The following is an 18,885-nucleotide window of genomic DNA, read 5'->3' as shown; positions in this document are numbered from 1 at the left end:
AGAGAGAGACAGAGAGAGAGAGAGAGGCAGGGAGAGAGAGAGAGAAACAGACAGACAGACAGACAGACAGTGAGAGCGGCAGAGAAAGAGACTGAGATGAAGAGAGAGAGAGAGAGAGAAACAGAGAGGGGGATAGAGAGAGAGAGAGAGAGAGGGGGAGAGACAAACAGAGACAGCAGACAATAGGTGCAGGAGGAGGCCGTTCAGCCCCTTCAGGCCAGCACCGCCATTCACTGTGATCACGACTGATCATCCCCAATCAGTACCCCGTTCCTGCCTTCTCCCCATATCCCCTGACTCCGCTATCTTTAAGAGCCCTATCTAGCTCTCTCTTGAAAGTGTCCAGGGAACCTGCCTCCACCGCCCTCTGAGGCAGAGACGGAAAGAGAGTGAGAGAGACATGCAGACAGGGAGAGAGAGACAGACAGAGGGAGAGACAGAGACGGATTAAGTTAATTGATCGAAAGGTACAGGGTGGTAACAGGCCCTTCGGCCCACTGAGATCACGCTGACCATCGAGAAATGGCGGCACGGTGGCGCAGCGGTAGAGTTGCTGCCTCACAGCGCCAGAGACCCGGGTTCAATCCTGACCACGGGTGCTGTCTGTGGGGAGTTTTAGAAACATAGAAACATAGAAATTAGGTGCAGGAGTAGGCCATTCGGCCCTTCGAGTCTGCACCGCCATTCAATATGATCATGGCTGATCATCCAACTCAGTATCCCGTACCTGCCTTCTCTCCATACCCTCTGATCCCCTTAGCCACAAGGGCCACATCTAACTCCCTCTTAAATGTAGCTTTAGTTTTACGTTCTTCCTGTGACTGTTTGGGTTTCCTCCCACACCCCAAAGACGTGCAGGTTTGTAGGTTAATTGCCCCTGGAATGTGGGGAGGGGGTTGAGAAAGTGGGATAATGTAGTCTAGTGTGAACGGGTGATCGATGGTCAGCATGGACTTGGGTCGAAGGACCTGTTTCCACGCTGTATCTTTCAACCATTCTCTGTCAAGTTCAAGTTCAAGTGAGTTTATTGTCATGTGTCCCTGTATAGGACAATGAAATTCTTGCTTTGCTTCAGCACACAGAAAATAGTAGGCATTTACTACAAAACAGATAAATGTGTCCATATACCATGATATAAATATATACACACATGAATAAATAAACTGATAAAGTGCAAATAGCAGAAAGTGGTTATTAATAATCAGAGTTTTGTCCGAGCCAGGTTTAATAGCCTGATGGCTGTGGGGAAGTAGCTATTCCTGAACCTGGTTGTTGCAGTCTTCAGGCTCCTGTACCTTCTACCTGAAGGTAGCAGGGAGATGAGTGTGTGGCCAGGATGGTGTGGGTCTTTGATGATACTGCCAGCCTTTTTGAGGCAGCGACTGCGATAAATCCCCTCGATGGAAGGAAGGTCAGAGCCGTTGATGGACTGGGCAGTGTTTATTACTTTTTGTAGTCTTTTCCTCTCCAGGGCGCTCAAATTGCCGAACCAAGCCACGATGCAACCGGTCAACATGCTCTCGACTGTGCACCTGTAGAAGTTAGAGAGAGTCTTCCTTGACAAACCGACTCTCCGTAATCTTCTCAGGAAGTAGAGGCGCTGATGAGCTTTCTTGATAATTGCATTAGTGTTCTCGGACCAGGAAAGATCTTCAGAGATGTGCACGCCCAGGAATTTGAAGCTCTTGACCCTTTCAACCATCGACCCGTTGATATAAATGGGGCTGTGGGTCCCACTCCTACTCCTTCCAAAGTCCACAATCAGTTCCTTGATTTTGGTGGTGTTGAGGGCCAGATTATTGCGCTGGCACCATATGGACAGTTGCTCGATCTCTCTTCTATACTCTGACTCATCCCCATCAGTGATACGCCCCACATCAGCGAACTTGATGATGGAGTTCGCACTGTGACTGGCTACGCAGTCATGAGTATAGAGTGAGTACAGCAGGGGGCTGAGCACGCAGCCTTGAGGTGCTCCCGTGCTGATTGTTATCGAGGCTGACACATTTCCACCAATACGAACAGACTGTGGTCTGTGAATGAGGAAGTCGAGGATCCAATTGCAGAGGGATGCGCAGAGACCCAGTACTGCGAGTTTGGTAACCAGCTTGTAGGGGATGATTGTGTTAAATGCCGAGCTGTAATCGATGAATAACAGCCTGACATATGAGTTTTTGTTGTCCAAGTGGTCCAGAGCGGAGTGGAGAGCCAGTGAGATCGCATCCACCGTTGATCTGTTGTGGCAGTAAGCGAACTGCAGTGGGTTCAAGTTTTTGTCGAGGTAGGAGTTGATTTGCTCCATGATCAACCTCTCAAAGCACTTCATCACCACCGGCGTTAGTGCCACTGGTCGATAGTCATTGAGGCACGTCACCTTACTGTTCTTGGGCACTGGTATAATTGATGCCAGAGGTTACGGAGAGAAGGCAGGAGAACGGGGTTAGGAGCGAGAGATAAATCAGCCATGATTGAATGGCAGAGCAGGCTTAGAAAATAGGTGCAGGAGGCCATTCGGCCCTTCGAGCCAGCACCGTCATTCATTGTGATCAGCGCTGATCATCCCCAATCAATAACCCATGCCTGCCTTCTCCCCATATCCCTTGACTCCACTAGCCCCTAGAACTCTATCTAACTCTCTCTTAAATCCATCCAGTGACTTGGCCTCCACTGCCCTCTGTGGCAGGGAATTCCACAAATTCACAACTCTCTGGGTGAAAACGTTTTTTCTCCCCTATGTCTTAAATGACCTCCCCTTTATTCGAAGACTGTGGCCCCTGGTTCTGTACTCGCCCAACATTGGGAACATTTTTCCTGCATCTAGCTTGTCCAGTCCTTTTATAATTTTATATGTTTCTATAAGACCTCCTCATCCTTCTAAACTCCAATGAATACAAGCCTAGTCTTTTCAATCTTTCCTCATATGACAGTCCCGCCATCCCAGGGATCAATCTCGTGAACCTACGCTGCACTGCCTCAATCACAAGGATGTCCTTCCCCAAAACTGTACACAATACTCCAGATGTGGTCTTACCAGAGCCCTATACAACTGCAGAAGAACCTTTTTACTCCTATACTGAAATTCTCTTGTTATGAAGGCCAACATTCCATTAGCTTTCTTCACTGCCTGCTGTACCTGCACGCCAACTTTCAGTGCTCGAAGGTTCTTTAATTCTGAGGCTGTGCCCTCTTGTCCTAGACTCTCCCACTAGAGGAAACATCCTCTCCACATCCACTCTATCCAAGCCTTTCACTATTCAAACCTTTTCTCGTTTATTATATTGTTTACAGAGTATTATGTTTACATATTCTGTTGTGCTGCAGCAAGTAGGAATTTGATAGTTATTTGGGACATATATGGCAATAAAACACTCTTGACATGAAGAGTTCCACCACATACTGACTATTTAATGCTTGTATTTGACCTCCAAAAAATGTAACACCTCGTTTCTTTTAAACTTCATCTGGCCACATGTGAAACTAACCTCTATCCTGTTGTGTAATAAGGAACTGCAGACGCTGATTTAAACCAAAGATAGACACAAAAAGCTGGAGTAACTCAGCGGGGCAGGCAGCATCTCTGGAGAGAAGGAATGGGTGACGTTTTGGGTCGTGACCCTTCTTCGGATGGTTATGGACCCCTAACCAGTCTGAAGAAGGGCCTTGGCCCGAAGCATCACCCATTCATAGACATAGAAACATAGACAATAGGTGCACAAGTAGGCCATTCGGCCCTTCGCGCCTGCGCCGCCATTCAATGTGATCATGGCTGATCATCCAACTCAGTAAAATTCATTCTCTACACAGATGCTGTCTGTCCCGCTGAGTTACACCAGCTTTTTGTGTCTGTCTTCGGTTTAAATCGGCAGCTGCAGTTCCTTCCTACACAGAAGTTACTTGTTTCACTTGGACTATAAAGAGGAAGTGAAAGTGAGTGCAGTGCGTGTGTCACAGGGTCAGGGGCAGGTACGCCCCCACATTAGTGGAACTGGCACCACACTGACCATCACTGTGCAGTACTGACTGAGTGGGGGACAGAGAGACACAGAGACACACTGAGACAGACAGACACAGACACAGAGAGAGAGAGAGAGAGACATAGACACAGAGAAAGAGACAGAGAGAGAGAGAGACTGAGAGAGACACAGAGAGACAGGGAGAGAGACAGAGTGAGAGAGAGAGAGAGAGAGAGAGAGAGAGAGAGAGGCATAGACACAGAGAAAGAGACAGAGAGAGAGAGAGACTGAGAGAGACACAGAGAGACAGGGAGAGAGACAGAGTGAGAGAGAGAGAGAGAGAGAGAGAGAGAGAGAGAGAGAGAGAGAGAGAGAGAGAGAGAGAGAGAGAGAGAGAGAGAGAGAGAGAGAGAGAGAGTGACGGAAAGACAGAGAGATAGAGTGAAAGAGAGACAGAGAGAGAGAGACAGAGCGAGATGAGACAGAGAGGGAGAGACAGAGAGAGGGACAGAGAGAGAGAGACAGAGAGAGATGTGGAGATGGGGCATGACAAGCTGAACTAAGGGCCTGTTTCATGACACCATAAGACATAGGAGCAGAATTCGGCCCGCCAGGTCTACTCCGCCATTCAATCATGGCTGATCTATTTTTCCCTTTCATGCCCATTCTCCTGCCTTCTCCCCATAACCTCTGACACCCGTACTAATCAAGAACCTGCCAATCTCCACCTTAAAAATTCCCGTTGACTTGTCCTCCACAGCCGTCTGTAGCTGTGACACTGACATGCAGGAAATGGAGGGATATGGATCAGGTGAAGGCAGAGGAGATCAGTTGAACTTGGGATCGTATTGGGCACGGGCATTGCGGGCTGTGGGGCTTGTCCATGCCCGCTACGGTTCTCGCTTGATTTTAGTTTCGTTTAGTTGAGAGATACAGCGCGGAAACAGGCCTTTCAGCCCACCGTGTCCGCACCGACCAGCGATCCCCGCACACTAACGCTATCCTACACACACTAGGGACGATTTCACAGTGTTTTTTGACACCAAGCCAATTAACCTACAAACCTGCACGTCTTTGGAGTGTGGGAGGAAACCGAAGATCTCAGAGAAAACCCACGCCTTGCTTTCTCTGAGCTGTCGGAATTAAACGAATAGTGATCATCAGGTCATAAGTGATAGTAGTATCAGGCCATTCGGCCCATCGTGTCTACTCCGCCATACAATCATGGCTGGTTTATCGCTTCCTTCTAACCCCATTCTCCCCATAACCTGACACCCGTACTAATCCCTGGACACCGGAGGCTGAGAATCCCTGCACCAGAGGGCGGCACGTCGGTAGAGTTGCTGCCTTACAGCGCTTGGAGCGTGGGAGGGAACCGAAGATCTCGGGCGCTTGTCTGTACGGGGTTTGTGACCGACTGGGTTTTCCTCCGAGATCTTCGGTTTCCTCCCACACTCCAAAGACGCGCAGGTTTGTAGGTTAATTGGCTGGGTATGAGTGTAAATTGTCCCGAGTGCGTGTGTAGGATGGCGTTAGTGTGCGGGGATCGTGGGTCGGCACGGACTGGGAGGGGCCGAATGGCGCTGTGTCTCCAGACTAAGCCGGACTGAAGCGTGGAACGGCCACTTACCCCGGCTGCCGACTGCCCGCTCTCGTGCAGGAACTCCTCCAAGGTGACCATCTCGCTGCCCGGCGAGGCTGGCCTTGCCCTGCCCTCCGCCGGTCTCTGCTTCACCCTCTGCAGGGTCCTGTAGGGCAGGGGGCTTCCCCGCACCAGGCTGGGGTCCGGCCTGGCGCTGGGGAGCGTGGCGGAGCTGGAACGGTACAGAGCGTTCTCCCTGGGGCCCGCCCCCACGTCCCGGCTGGGGACCAAGTCTTCACCGCTCAGGCCGTCCAAAGGGTCCTCAGCTCCTGTCCAAAGGCAAACACAGTCACAGAGTCAACCTCGTGAGTGTCGTAGAGTGACACTGCGTGGAAAACGGGCCCTTCGACCCAACTTGCCCACAACGGCCAACAATGTCCCAGCTACACTAGTCCCAATGGCCAACAATGTCCCAGCTACACTAGTCCCAATGGCCAACAATGTCCCAGCTACACTAGTCCCAACGGCCAACAATGTCCCAGCTACACTAGTCCCAATGGCCAACAATGTCCCAGCTACACTAGTCCCAACCGCCAACAATGTCCCAGCTACACTAGTCCCAATGGCCAACAATGTCCCAGCTACACTAGTCCCAACCGCCAACAATGTCCCAGCTACACTAGTCCCAATGGCCAACAATGTCCCAGCTACACTAGTCCCAACGGCCAACAATGTCCCAGCTACACTAGTCCCAATGGCCAACAATGTCCCAGCTACACTAGTCCCAACCGCCAACAATGTCCCAGCTACACTAGTCCCAACCGCCAACAATGTTCCAGCTACACTAGTCCCAATGGCCAACAATGTCCCAGCTACACTAGTCCCAACCGCCAACAATGTCCCAGCTACACTAGTCCCAACCGCCAACAATGTCCCAGCTACACTAGTCCCAATGGCCAACAATGTCCCAGCTACACTAGTCCCAATGGCCAACAATGTCCCAGCTACACTAGTCCCAATGGCCAACAATGTCCCAGCTACACTAGTCCCAACGGCCAACAATGTCCCAGCTACACTAGTCCCAATGGCCAACAATGTCCCAGCTACACTAGTCCCAACCGCCAACAATGTCCCAGCTACACTAGTCCCAATGGCCAACAATGTTCCAGCTACACTAGTCCCAATGGCCAACAATGTTCCAGCTACACTAGTCCCTACACTGCCCGCATTTGGTCCGTATCCCTCCAAACCTCTCCGATCCATGTACCCGTCTAACTGTCTCTTAAAAGTTGGGATAGTCCCAGCCTCAACTACCTCCTCAGGCAACTGAACCATCCTACACCAACTAGAGAACAGTCCTGACCTCCCATCTACCTCATTGGAGCCCCTTGGACTATCTTATAGACAATAGACAATAGGTGCAGGAGTAGGCCATTTGGCCTTTCGAGCCAGCACTGCCAATCAATGCCATCATGGCTGATCATCCACAATCAGTGCCCCGTTCCTGCCTTCTCTCCATATCCCCTGACTCCACTATTTTTAAGAGCCCTATCTAGCTCTCTCTTGAAAGCATCCAGAGAACCCGCCTCCACCGCCCTTTGAGGCAGAGAATTCCACAGACTCACCACTCGCTGTGAGAAAAAGTGTTTCCTCGAGTTTGGAGACCAAAACTGCACACAATACTCCAGTGTGGTGTCACTAGGACCCTGTACAACTGCAGAAGGACCTCTTTGCTCCTATACTCGATTCCTTTTGTCAACATGCCATTCGCTTTCTTCACTGCCTGCTGTACCTGCATGCTTACTTTCAACCTTGAATCAGACTTTATCTTAACTAAACGTTATTCCCTTTATCCTGTATCTGTACACCATGGATGGCTTGATTGCAATCATGTATAGTCTTCCCGCTGACTGGTTAGCACGCAACAAAAAAGTGTTTTACTGTACTGGAAAAACTGAAGTTTAGAAGGATGAGAGGTTATCTCATTGAAACATATAGGATTGTTAAGGGTTTGGACACACTAGAGGCAGGAAACATGTTCCCGATGTTGGGGGAGTCCAGAACCAGGGGCCACAGTTCATGAATAAGGAGTAAGCCATTTAGAACGGAGACGAGGAAACACTTTTCCACACAGAGAGTGGTGAGTCTGTGGAATTCTCTGCCTCAGAGGGCGGTGGAGGCAGGTTCTCTGGATACTTTCAAGAGAGAGCTAGATAGGGCTCTTAAAGATAGCGGAGTCAAGGGATATGGGGAGAAGGCAGGAACGGGGTACTGATTGGGGATGATCAGCCATGATCACATTGAATGGCGGTGCTGGCTCGAAGGGCCGAATGGCCTCCTCCTGCACCTGTTGTCTATTGTACCTCAGTACAACAACAATAATAAACGAAACCAAACTAATTGCAAAGGCACTGGGACTGTACTCGCTGGAGTTCAGAAGGATGAGGGGAGACCATATTGTAATGTACCGCATAGTGAAAGGCCTGGGGAGACTGGATGTGGAGAGGAGAAGGATCACCGTGACTTACCGAGGCTTGCATTTCCATTCTTGGTAAACTCCAATTCAAGCGGCTGGGCCCAAATGTCGTCGTCCGAGTTGAACCCTGATTGAGTGAGGAAACGAGACAAGCAGAGGAAAAATGATGAGTTACCCAGATTCACCCATCCAAGCCACCCTCTTTGCAAACTCATACTCTATCTCACACGCTCACACAGAAACATAGACAATAGGTGCAGGAGTAGGCCATTCGGCCCTTCGAGCCAGCACCGCCATTCAATGTGATCATGGCTGATCATCCCCAATCAGTACCCCGTTCCTGCCTTCTCCCCATATCCCCTGACTCCGCTATCTTTAATAGCTCTATCTAGCTCTCTCTTGAAACCATCCAGAGAACTGGCCTCCACCGCCCTCTGAGGCAGAGAATTCCACAGATTCACAACTCTCTGGGTGAAATGTTTTTCCTCATCTCAGTCAATAATGGCCTACCCCTTATTCTTAAACTGTGTCCCCTGGTTCGGGACTCCCCCAACATCGGGACCATTTTTCCTGCATCTAGCCTGTTCAATCCCTTAAGAATTTTATATGTTTCTATAAGTTCCCCTCTAATCCTTCTAAATTCCAGTGAATAAGTTATAGGAATTTGGCCATTCGGCCCATCGAGTCCACTCCGCCATTCAATCATGGCTGATCTCTGCCTCCTAACCCCATTCTCCTGCCTTCTCCCCATAACCCTCGACACCCGTTCTAATGAAGAATTTGTCTATCTCTGCCTTAGAAATATCCACTGACGTGGCCTCCACAGCCCTCTGTGGCAATGAGTTCCACAGATTCATCACCCTCGGACAAAAGAAGTTCTTCCTCATCTCCTTTCTAAAAGCGCGCTCTTTCATTCTGAAGGTAGGTAAAACTGCTGGTGAAACTCAGCGGGTGAGGCAGCATCTCTGGAGCGAAGGAATAGGTGACGTTTCAGGTCGAGACCCTTCTTCAGATCCTTCTTAAACTCTTTAATTCTGAGGTATCTGTGACGCATGGGATCCCATGGATCAGTGATCTGGGTTCGATCCTGCCCTCTGGTGCAGTCTGTGTGGAGTTTGCAGGTTCACCCTTTGACCACGTGAGATCCCTGGGTACAACCCTGCCCTCGGGTGCTGTCTGTGTGGAGCTTGCACGCTCTCCCTGTGACTGTGAGCGATCCTTGGGTCCAATGACCCAGTTTGACCCTGTCTGCGTGGAGTTTGCACGCTCTCATTGTGACCGTGAAAGATCCCTGGATTCAATGACCAGGGTTCGACCCTGCTCTCCAGCACTGTCTATGCAGAGTTTGCACGCTCTCCCTGTGGCTGCAAAGTGTAGCAATGTTACAAAATTTTGAGATTTTAAAAATCAAGTCTGTAATTTATCCCATCAGATAAAGCATAAAAATAAGTTTAATTTGACATCTAATTCACTTTCATATCTCAAGTATTTAAAAAGTTATGGCCATTTTCATACTCGGAAATGAGCATCTTGTTCCCTATTGATTTTCTATGGACATAACAAAAAAGTTGTGATCGTGAACAGTCAAAAGCCCATAACTTTCTTAAAAATTAAGAGAACTGAATGAAATTTTCAGTTATCATAGATTGAAGCATTCTGAAACAAATATAAAATAATCTTACTTGGATGACCTGAAATTAAAGCATATAATTAGTTAGTTACCTAATTGTAGCTAATTTCAGACTTCAATTACTAGATCTAAACATCTATCTATTTCTTAATAAATGATTAACATTTTTAAATAGCCTAAATGTCCAAATAATATTCACAAATAATTCACAATAAAACATGATTTTTAAATCTCATTTACATTAATTTATAGGCCAAATGGAAGGAATTCAGTGTTCAATTGCTGTAAATAAATGCCCATTTAAATCAGCTTTCCAGTGGGTCCCTGTGGAACGCGCTGGTTTAGAACGTTCACATTGCGGTAGATTTGTGCTTCAAATGCCCAGAAAAATACTGCGCGATATAATGGGCCCAAATTGAGCTACTCGCAATATTAAATTTTGTATAAAAGGATCTTTAGAAGCCCTTTTGAATGTAAAAATATACAGCATACCTTCTGCTATTTTCTTTATGAGACCCTGCGGTTGATGACGGTCGCGGGTTTAAAGATTGATTTTTAAACTACTATAACTATTATTCAAGGCCTTTAAACCTAATAATAGCTTTTGCGACGGGGTCTTCCAGCGATTTTTCGTTAATAATTAACTAGGCTGAACATTTTCGATTGGAACAGCTTAGAGAAAATCGCGTTTTAAACCCGCCCCCTCTAAACGGCGCCAAAATCGCGCACAGCCTCAGCAGCAGATCTTCAACGACGCTTCAGGTAGGCTTTGCAACATACCTACAAAGTGTACCCATTTGGTCAGTGACCTGGGCTCGATCATTGCTGTCTGTGTGGAGTTTGCGTGTTCTCCCTGTGACCGCGCGAGATCCCTGGGTCCGATCCTGACTGCCCTCGGCTGCTGCCTGTGTGGAGTTTGCACACTCTCCGTGTCTTGGGTTTTTTTGTAATGTAAAAACTGTAGAAAATGCAATTTCGTTCAATCCAAGTTGTTTGAATGACAATAAAAGGCATTCTATTTTACTTCGGAGTCACGTGAGTGACTACGTGAAGAACCCCGCTTACGATGCATGCGTGTCATATCGCTACACGCATTCGAACTCGTTATCGCTGGAGGAAGGACGTTCCTCCAAATCGGCAGGGGTTGAACCTGCAACAGGAACGTAAGGGAACTTCGTTTTCTTTACTTACCCTTTTTTATCTAGAAGGCTGATGAAGCTGGCTGGGGAGAGTCTGCAGATTTGCAGGCAGCCAGCAGCGGCCGGGGCCCGTTAATTGCTTTTAAACAGGAACGGAGCCGACTTTAGCGCCAGGACAACGGTCGCTGGAGCAGTTTTTCCCGACAACTCAGAAACAGCCCCACAAGTCGTTTAGTGGATTTAATAATTCATGGGTCCGAGGGGTTGGAAGGTGCGGAACTGGCGCGTTAACAGGTGTTCCGCAGGTCTAAAAATAGCGGCGAGCGGTCAGTGCCCGAGAGCACTGAGTACACGTTGGACCCGCTGGACCGCGCTGGAGCACCGCAGAGGCAGGGGGGGGAAACAGACACAGCAACAGGCTGAACTCCCGTAATGGGAATAGCTGTGCCAGACTTACCCCCCCCCCCCCCCGACTTTTGCTCCCGTTTTTTCGCGCCCGACTTTTGCTCCCGACTTTCCCTCCCGATTTTTGCTCCCAACTTCGCTCCCGCGCCGGCCCCGGCTGGTCGGGAGAGGTAGGCATAATCAGAGTCGTTGACTTCGAGGAGTCCGACTCTGAATAGCCGCGAGCGACCAGTGCCCGTGCGCACTGGGGGTCGGTTGGAGGGGTTTTAGGAGCAGCCATGAGCGAACAGAGCAGCAGGGAGCGAGAGGCACAGCAACAAATGTCGACACCACCATCTCCCAATAAGGGAGCGAGTGCAAATCACACCAAAACGGGTGGAAGAAAGAAAGAATCAGCACCACCATCTCCCGAAAGGGAGCGAGTGCAAATCACACCAAAACGGCTGGAGGAGCTCCTCCATGGTGGCAGTCCCAGAAATATGGAGGCTAGCCACAGTGGGCAAAAGGTAAGTCCCACAGCGGTACCCCGTGTGGGGCCGCAAGATATCTCTTACTCCTCGGAGGAGAGTGGGCAGGACCAAATTTGGTCAGACCCTGACCAAGGCACAGGTTTACATAACCCTGAAGGAGGGGAGAAAGTGGACTCTGCATTTCACCCTGTGTAGGAAATGGACAGAGCAGCGCGTAGAAAGGCTGTAAAGAAGCTGCAGGACGTCAGTGGCGAAGGTGCCGGGGACCTGCAGCAGCAGCCGCCGGCACAGGCAACTTGTATGGAGACATCAGCTGTGCCGGATTTAAACCCCGCGCCGGGCAAATCAAATCCTAGACCGGGCGGGAAGGCAAAGCGCAAAGTACATCACTGCGAAAGTGATGTGGAGAAACAGCCTCCGGATAATACTTACCGATACCGAAGTAAGGATGAGCAGCTGCAGGATATAGCGCAGCCAGCAGCGGCCACTTTCGCGGAGCTGGGAAACCGGTACGAGTGGCTGCAGCATGTTCGGCCGTCAGCGACAGGTGCCGGGGAGTACCGGGACTGCGAGCAACGGCACAATTATATGGGGCGGCCGGGAGCGACCAGTGCCCGTAGGCATGGGGACCGGCTGCGGCAAAAACCGCGTGCGACCAGTGCCCGAGAGCACGAAGGTCGGCAGGAGCGGTTGGATAAAAGTACATGTCTACACATCACCTGCAAGCCAATACCTTTGCTGAGGTGTTGGCAAGACATTTACCTCCGGGAAATTGTGGGGCTCTGAATGTGGCCAGTGTTAACTGAAGTATTTGGAGACACGTTGGTCAGGATGCTGGCTTCAAATCTGACCAGTTAGCCTTACTCACAGGTGTGCTTTTGTTCCCCTGAAACAGACATTACTGGAACAGACATTACTGTGTAATCCTGAGATGGGAATGCTATCTATCAGGAATTGTATTGGACTGCTGGATCCTTTAGTCTTAGCAGTAACCAAAAACATAACAGGACAAGGTATTGAACCGAAAGAAAGTTCTAAAGTCCTATCAGCGGGATATTAACGGCCGCACTATTAGAAATAAACATGACACTAGTTCACCAGGATGCACTGGCCTTATATGCAAACCTGGAACCTCCCAAACCACTGATATAGAATGTGGAGGTATTCATTACTTGCTCCTTAGTTCAGCATGTACTGAACTGAACGTCATTCAGACAAGGAAGCAACAAATTGAAGCATTATTAAACTACGTACACACATTATAGATGTTATGGAGACATCCAATAAGAATCATAGAAATTTGTGTACTAAATATCCTTATCATAATCAGAGGTGGTGGCTACTTCATCTTAGGTTAATGGAACTTCGTACTTATATTCTTTCAGATGGGAACTTTGTATCATCTTCTGTATTGATCCTAGGGTACTATTTGGCAAGCATTGTATCAAGATATGCTGGCTAGATTACCAATTAGAGGTACCCACAGATGTGTTAAACTACAGGTCATCTGCGGTTCACTGCTAACACAGTTCACATGGCACTGACTTTGCTGGTAATATGGACAGCCTTAATGGAGACTGGCAGGGAACGGTGGTAGAAGGCAGAACCATTCATCACCATCCATCATAGACCTAACTTACTGGTTCTTTCTAGCAACATGGAGAGTTACCCATGTTACTATCTATATTAACCTATTTATTGTACAATTGAAAGCACCTCTTGTACACCTAGGACTGACGGACCATAGGCGGAATCTTTTCAGCGGGTCGCAGACAGTCCACTCATTCAACAGTACTTGGTATTCTCTAGAAATAGGAAGTACGTTCATAACTATTATCATCACCCACAGATCTATAAACAGCCATCTGTTCTGGAATTCCTGGCAAACCTCCATTACGATGAGAGGCTTAGTCATAGTACCACAATTGCGTACTCTGGAGTGCTCTGTCTACATACCTGTCGAAGGTACAGAGCGACATTCTGTGGGGGCACACACACTGGTAACAAAACTCATTAAGGGCATGTTAAAATTAATCCCCAAGAACTAGGTACATTCATATTTGGGATGTGAGTTTTGTTCTGACCAAGTTAAGAAACTGGTCTCCAGCTACAGCTCTGTCATTACAGAAACTGACTATGTAAACAGTCATGCTGATGGCCTTGGTCACGGCGCAAAGAGTCCAGTCACTACAGAAACTAAGGCTGGACAACATGATGATTTCATCAGGGAATTAAACCTGTCACATCAATCAAAGGGTCAAACCGAACAGACAGGGGTCAGCAGGCCTAAAAACAAAGTACAGAGCCTATACGACAGATGGTCGTTGCTGTATTATAACTCATTTACTATCATACATGAAGTATGCTAGATCATCAGAGGGAAGAAATGTCACGTTTATCAGCTACTAATAGCCACTCAAAACAGTGACAGTCCAGATCATCTCTAAATGGCTAAGCTAGTCCTGACAAAGGCTGGAGTGGACTCTAAGGAAAAATTAAATCTTACTCCATCAGGGCTGCGGCTACATTGGCAGCTATGAAGCTGGACGTACCAATGGACAAAACCCTCAAGACAGTAGAATGGTCAACGGAGGAAACTATCCAACGACTTTATAACAAACCAGTTATTGAACCTGGAAGAATTGCAGAAACAATTTTAAGTTCTGCATATAACTCACCGCATAAATAGGGGCAATAATTGGAATTAATATTTTACAGTTGGGTTTCAATATCGTATTATGTTAATGATGTTAACATCATTCTCCCCACAACCAAGGCAGTTGTGAAGCATGGACTCGTTCCACGGCATGAGGTCACAGAGCTTTGAAGTCTTCACGTAGTCACTCACGTGACTCCGAAGTAAAATAGTAAGATTAAATGAGAACTTACCAGTTTGAAGTTTGATCTGTATTTTATGAGGCTCCCACCCTCGATTAGTCATATCTTAAACTGGTATCTCTTTGATAATCTTACTATATTAGGTCATTATAGTGTTTCTGTGACCTCACACCACTGCTTTGAAGGATGACACGCATGCGTCGTAAGCGGGGTTCTTCACGTATTCCCTCAACGTTCCTCCTCATAAAATACAGATCAAACTTCAAACTGGTAAGTTCTCGTTTAATCTTACTATTCTATTCTATTCTACATTGAATTCCTATTTGACCCTGTCTGTGTGGAGTTTGCACGCTCTCCCTCCCCCCACACCTCCTTACCTTTGGCCGGGGGGTGCCGCCTGGCGTTGATCCTGGGCGTGGAGTGCGAGGCTGCGATGAGGTGGATGGCAGGGGTGGAGAGGGCCAGGGGTGCCAGGTCGGTGCGCCGGGCCCGGCACCCGCGGGTGCTCTCGGGGCTGGGACTCACGCTGGGCGACGGCGATGAGGCCCCGCACATCTCCCTGTGTTTCTGGGCTTCACGCGGGGCTGCAAGAGACGAGAGTCCAGACTGATTATCAGCCCGCATTGTGGCAGAGCTGCAGAACAGGGGGACCCACAGATCACAGGCACAGCAACTGAACAAGGCTTTGTTTCACCACAACTGATGCATTGGTGTGACAGTGATTAGTTTAGCTGTAGTCCACTTTAGTTTATTGTCATTGTACCGAGCTACAGTCACAAGCTTTCTGTTGCATGCTAAACAGTCAGCGGAAAGACAATACGTGATTACAATCGATCCATTTACAGTGTACAGATACAATAGACTATAGACAATAGGTGCAGGAGTAGGCCATTTGGCCCTTCGAGCCAGCACCGCCATTCAATGACACACTGACACACACACACACACACACACCTCCCAAGGTCAGGATCGAACCAGGGACACCGGCCCCGTGAGGCAGCGGCTCTAACCGCTGTGCGATTGTGCTGCTGAAAATCTTAACGCGTTTGACCTGAATCTGCCCCAAGTCTAGATGAGGTGGAAGGACTTGGGAGATTTTGGAAGAGTTTCTGAGAAAAGATATTACTTGTTTCACTGGATGTGCTTTCCAGTTCTGGGCACCATGTTATAGGAAAAGTGTTGTCAAGCTGGAAAGGGTACAGAGAAGATTTACGAGGATGTTGCCAGGACTAGAGGGCGTGAGCTATAGGGAGAGGTTGAGGAGGCTGGGTCTCTATTCCATGGAGCACAGGAGGATGAGGGGTGATCTTATCGAGGTGTACAAAATAGATCGGGTAGATGCACAGAGTCTCTTGCCCAGAGTAGGTGAATCGAGGACCAGAGGACATAGGTTTAACATGAAGGGGAAAAGATTTGGTAGGAATCTGAGGGGTAACTTTTTCACACAAGGGTGGTGGGTGTATGGAACAAGCTGCCAGAGGAGGTAGATGAGGCTGGGACTGTCCCAACGTTTAAGAAACAGTTAGACAGGTACATGGATAGGACAGGTTTAGAGGGATATGGGCCAAACGTGGGCAGGTGGGACTAGTGTAGCTGGGACATGTGTGGGCAAGTTCAGATTCAGATTCAGATTCAGATTCAATTTTAATTGTCATTGTCAGTGTACAGTACAGAGACAACGAAATGCATTTAGCATCTCCCTGGAAGAGCGACATAGCAAATGATTTAAATAAATAATAATAAGTGATAATAAGTGTCCGGGGGGGGGGGGGGGGTGGGGGGGTGATTGGCAGTCACCGAGGTACGTTGTTGAGTAGAGTGACAGCCGCCGGGAAGAAGCTGTTCCTGGACCTGCTGGTTCGGCAACGGAGAGACCTGTAGCGCCTCCCGGATGGTAGGAGGGTAAACAGTCCATGGTTGGGGTGAGAGCAGTCCTTGGCGATGCTGAGCGCCCTCCGCAGACAACGCTTGCTTTGGACAGACTCAATGGAGGGGAGCGAGGAACCGGTGATGCGTTGGGCAATTTTCACCACCCTCTGCAATGCCTTCCGGTCGGAGACAGAGCAGTTGCCATACCATACTGTGATACAGTTGGTAAGGATGCTCTCGATGGTGCAGCGGTAGAAGTTCACCAGGATCTGAGGAGACAGATGGACCTTCTTCAGTCTCCTCAGGAAGAAGAGACGCTGGTGAGCCTTCTTGATCAGAGTTGAGGTATTGTGGGTCCAAGAGAGGTCATCGGAGATTTTGACCCCCAGGAACCTGAAGCTAGAAACACGTTCCACCTCCGTCCCATTAATGTGGATGGGGGTGTGCGTGCCGCCCCTGGACTTCCTGAAGTCTACAATGAGCTCCTTGGTCTTCTTGGAGTTAAGGGCCAGGTTGTTGTCAGCGCACCATGCTGCTAGGAGCTGGACCTCCTCCCTATAGGCCGACTCATCGTTGTTGCTGATGAGGCCAATCACCGTTAGATCATCTGCATACTTGATGATGGTGTTAGTACCATGTACAGGTGTGCAGTCATAGGTGAAGAGGGAGTAGAGGAGGGGGCTCAGCACACAGCCCTGTGGAACGCCGGTGTTCAGGGTGAGGGTTGAAGAGGTGTGCTTGTCTAACCTAACAGACTGGGGTCTGTTGGTTAGAAAGTCCAGTATCCAGTTGCAGAGGGAGGGGTCGATGCCCAGGTTACCGAGTTTGGTGATCAGTTTTGATGGTATAATGGTGTTGAATGCTGAGCTGTAATCGATGAACAGCATTCTTACGTAAGTGTCTCTGTTGTCGAGGTGGGAGAGGGCGGAGTGAAGTGCCGTTGAGATGGCATCCTCCGTACTCCTGTTCTTGCGGTAGGCAAACTGATAGGGATCCAGTGTGGGGGGTAGGCAGCTTTTGAGGTGTGCCAGGACCAGCCTCTCGAAGCACTTGGTGATGATGGGGGTAAGTGCAACTGGGCGGAAGTCGTTGAGGCTTGCCGCAGTGGAGTGTTTTGGCACTGGCACGATGGAGGTGGTTTTAAGGCACGTGGGGACAACTGCTTGGGCAAGTGACAGGTTGAAGATGTCAGTCCAGACGTCTGTCAGCTGCGCAGCACAGGCCCTGAGCACGCGCCCGGGGATGCCGTCAGGGCCAGCAGCTTTACGTGCATTAGTCCTACTCAGTGCCACGAATACGTCGTAGGGGCTGAGTGTGAGGGGTTGGTGATCGGCAGGTAGCACAGCCTTGATGGCTGTTTCTAGATTGTCCCTGTCGAAGCGGCCATAGAAGTGGTTAAGCTCCTCAAGGAAGGAGGCCAGAAGGGCCTGTTTCCACGCTGTATGCCTCTACGGTACATTGGAGAGGGTGTTGTGGTTAGAGTTGCCAACTGTCCCGTATTAGCCGGGACATCCCATATATTTTGGGCTAAATTGGTCTGTCCTGGACGGGACCGCCCTTGCCCCATATTTGACTGCTACTACTCGTGTCGAGGGGACTGTCGGGTCTGAGCGCCGTGTCCGGCCCCGCCTCACCCGTCCCGACGTAGTGCAGCCCATGGAGTGCAGCAGCAGCAGCTCCTCGCCCGTGGCCCCGTCGGTCGGCAGCCCGGCCAGCTGTCCGACCTTCGGACCTTCGCTTACCGCCGACACCACCACCCCTCCTTCTCATCGGTTCATGAGTTGGATGGGGTGATGGTCATGCGGCCCGGTCCAAAACTCCTCAGCTGGCCCGCCGGCTGGGCTTTGTGTCCAGTCCAGCACCCGGGGCCCACTCATCATTCACCCAGCCACGGCCGAGTCGGTCAACGAATTGCCGTGGGGAATTTGCCCCGTATTTTGACCTTTTGGCCCTTATTTGGGAGTGAGGAAGTTGGCAATCCTAGTTGTGGTGGGGTGGGTGGGGGGTGTTCCAGGAACATGTCACGCTGAACTCACCACTATTCTAAACAACTGAGTCATTGTCTAAATCAGTTCCTTCTGTTAATAGGTGACTTCATTGTTCCCAAAATTCAGTTTCGCTCTGGACACACAAGGGGGAGGTGAGACTGACACTGACCATACACCCCGGCTCAACGAAAATATTCACTTTCGCTCATCCGTTTACGGGAAAGATGTGACCACACTGGGAGATTTACGGGAACATTGCCAGGTCTCGACTTACAGAGCCATGCAGCGTGGAAACAGGCCCTTCGGCCCGACTTACCCACGCTGACCAACATGACCCATCTGAAGGAGGGTCTCGACCCGGAATATAACCCATTCCTTCTCTCCAGAGATGCCGCCAGTCCCGCTGAGTTACTCCAGCATTCTGTGCCTATCTTCAGTGTAAACCAGCATCTGCAGTTCCTTCCTACACATGTCACACATACAATAATCCCACCTGCCTGCGTTTGGCCCAAATCCCTGTCCTATCCCTGAACCT

The 18,885-nt window shown here is 49.4% G+C and overlaps 1 protein-coding gene across 1 annotated transcript in view; it reads right to left on the bottom strand.

Annotated features, from left to right (window-relative positions):
* Nucleotides 1-18,885, bottom strand: part of ccdc88c (coiled-coil domain containing 88C) — a 445,054-nt gene that overhangs the window by 269,766 nt on the left and 156,403 nt on the right. Inside the window, exons 24-26 of the mRNA XM_033027529.1 lie at nt 14,871-15,077; nt 8,064-8,138; nt 5,584-5,864 (exon numbers count right to left, since the gene is read on the bottom strand). Of these exons, the coding sequence (XP_032883420.1) occupies nt 5,584-5,864; nt 8,064-8,138; nt 14,871-15,077 (563 nt within the window). The remainder of the gene's footprint in view (nt 1-5,583; nt 5,865-8,063; nt 8,139-14,870; nt 15,078-18,885) is intronic.

The sequence above is a fragment of the Amblyraja radiata genome, chromosome 9, assembly GCF_010909765.2.
Source record: "Amblyraja radiata isolate CabotCenter1 chromosome 9, sAmbRad1.1.pri, whole genome shotgun sequence".
NCBI lineage: Eukaryota > Metazoa > Chordata > Chondrichthyes > Rajiformes > Rajidae > Amblyraja > Amblyraja radiata.
The sequence above is the reverse complement of the archived record's forward strand: the minus strand, read 5'-3'. Positions and strand labels throughout refer to the sequence as shown.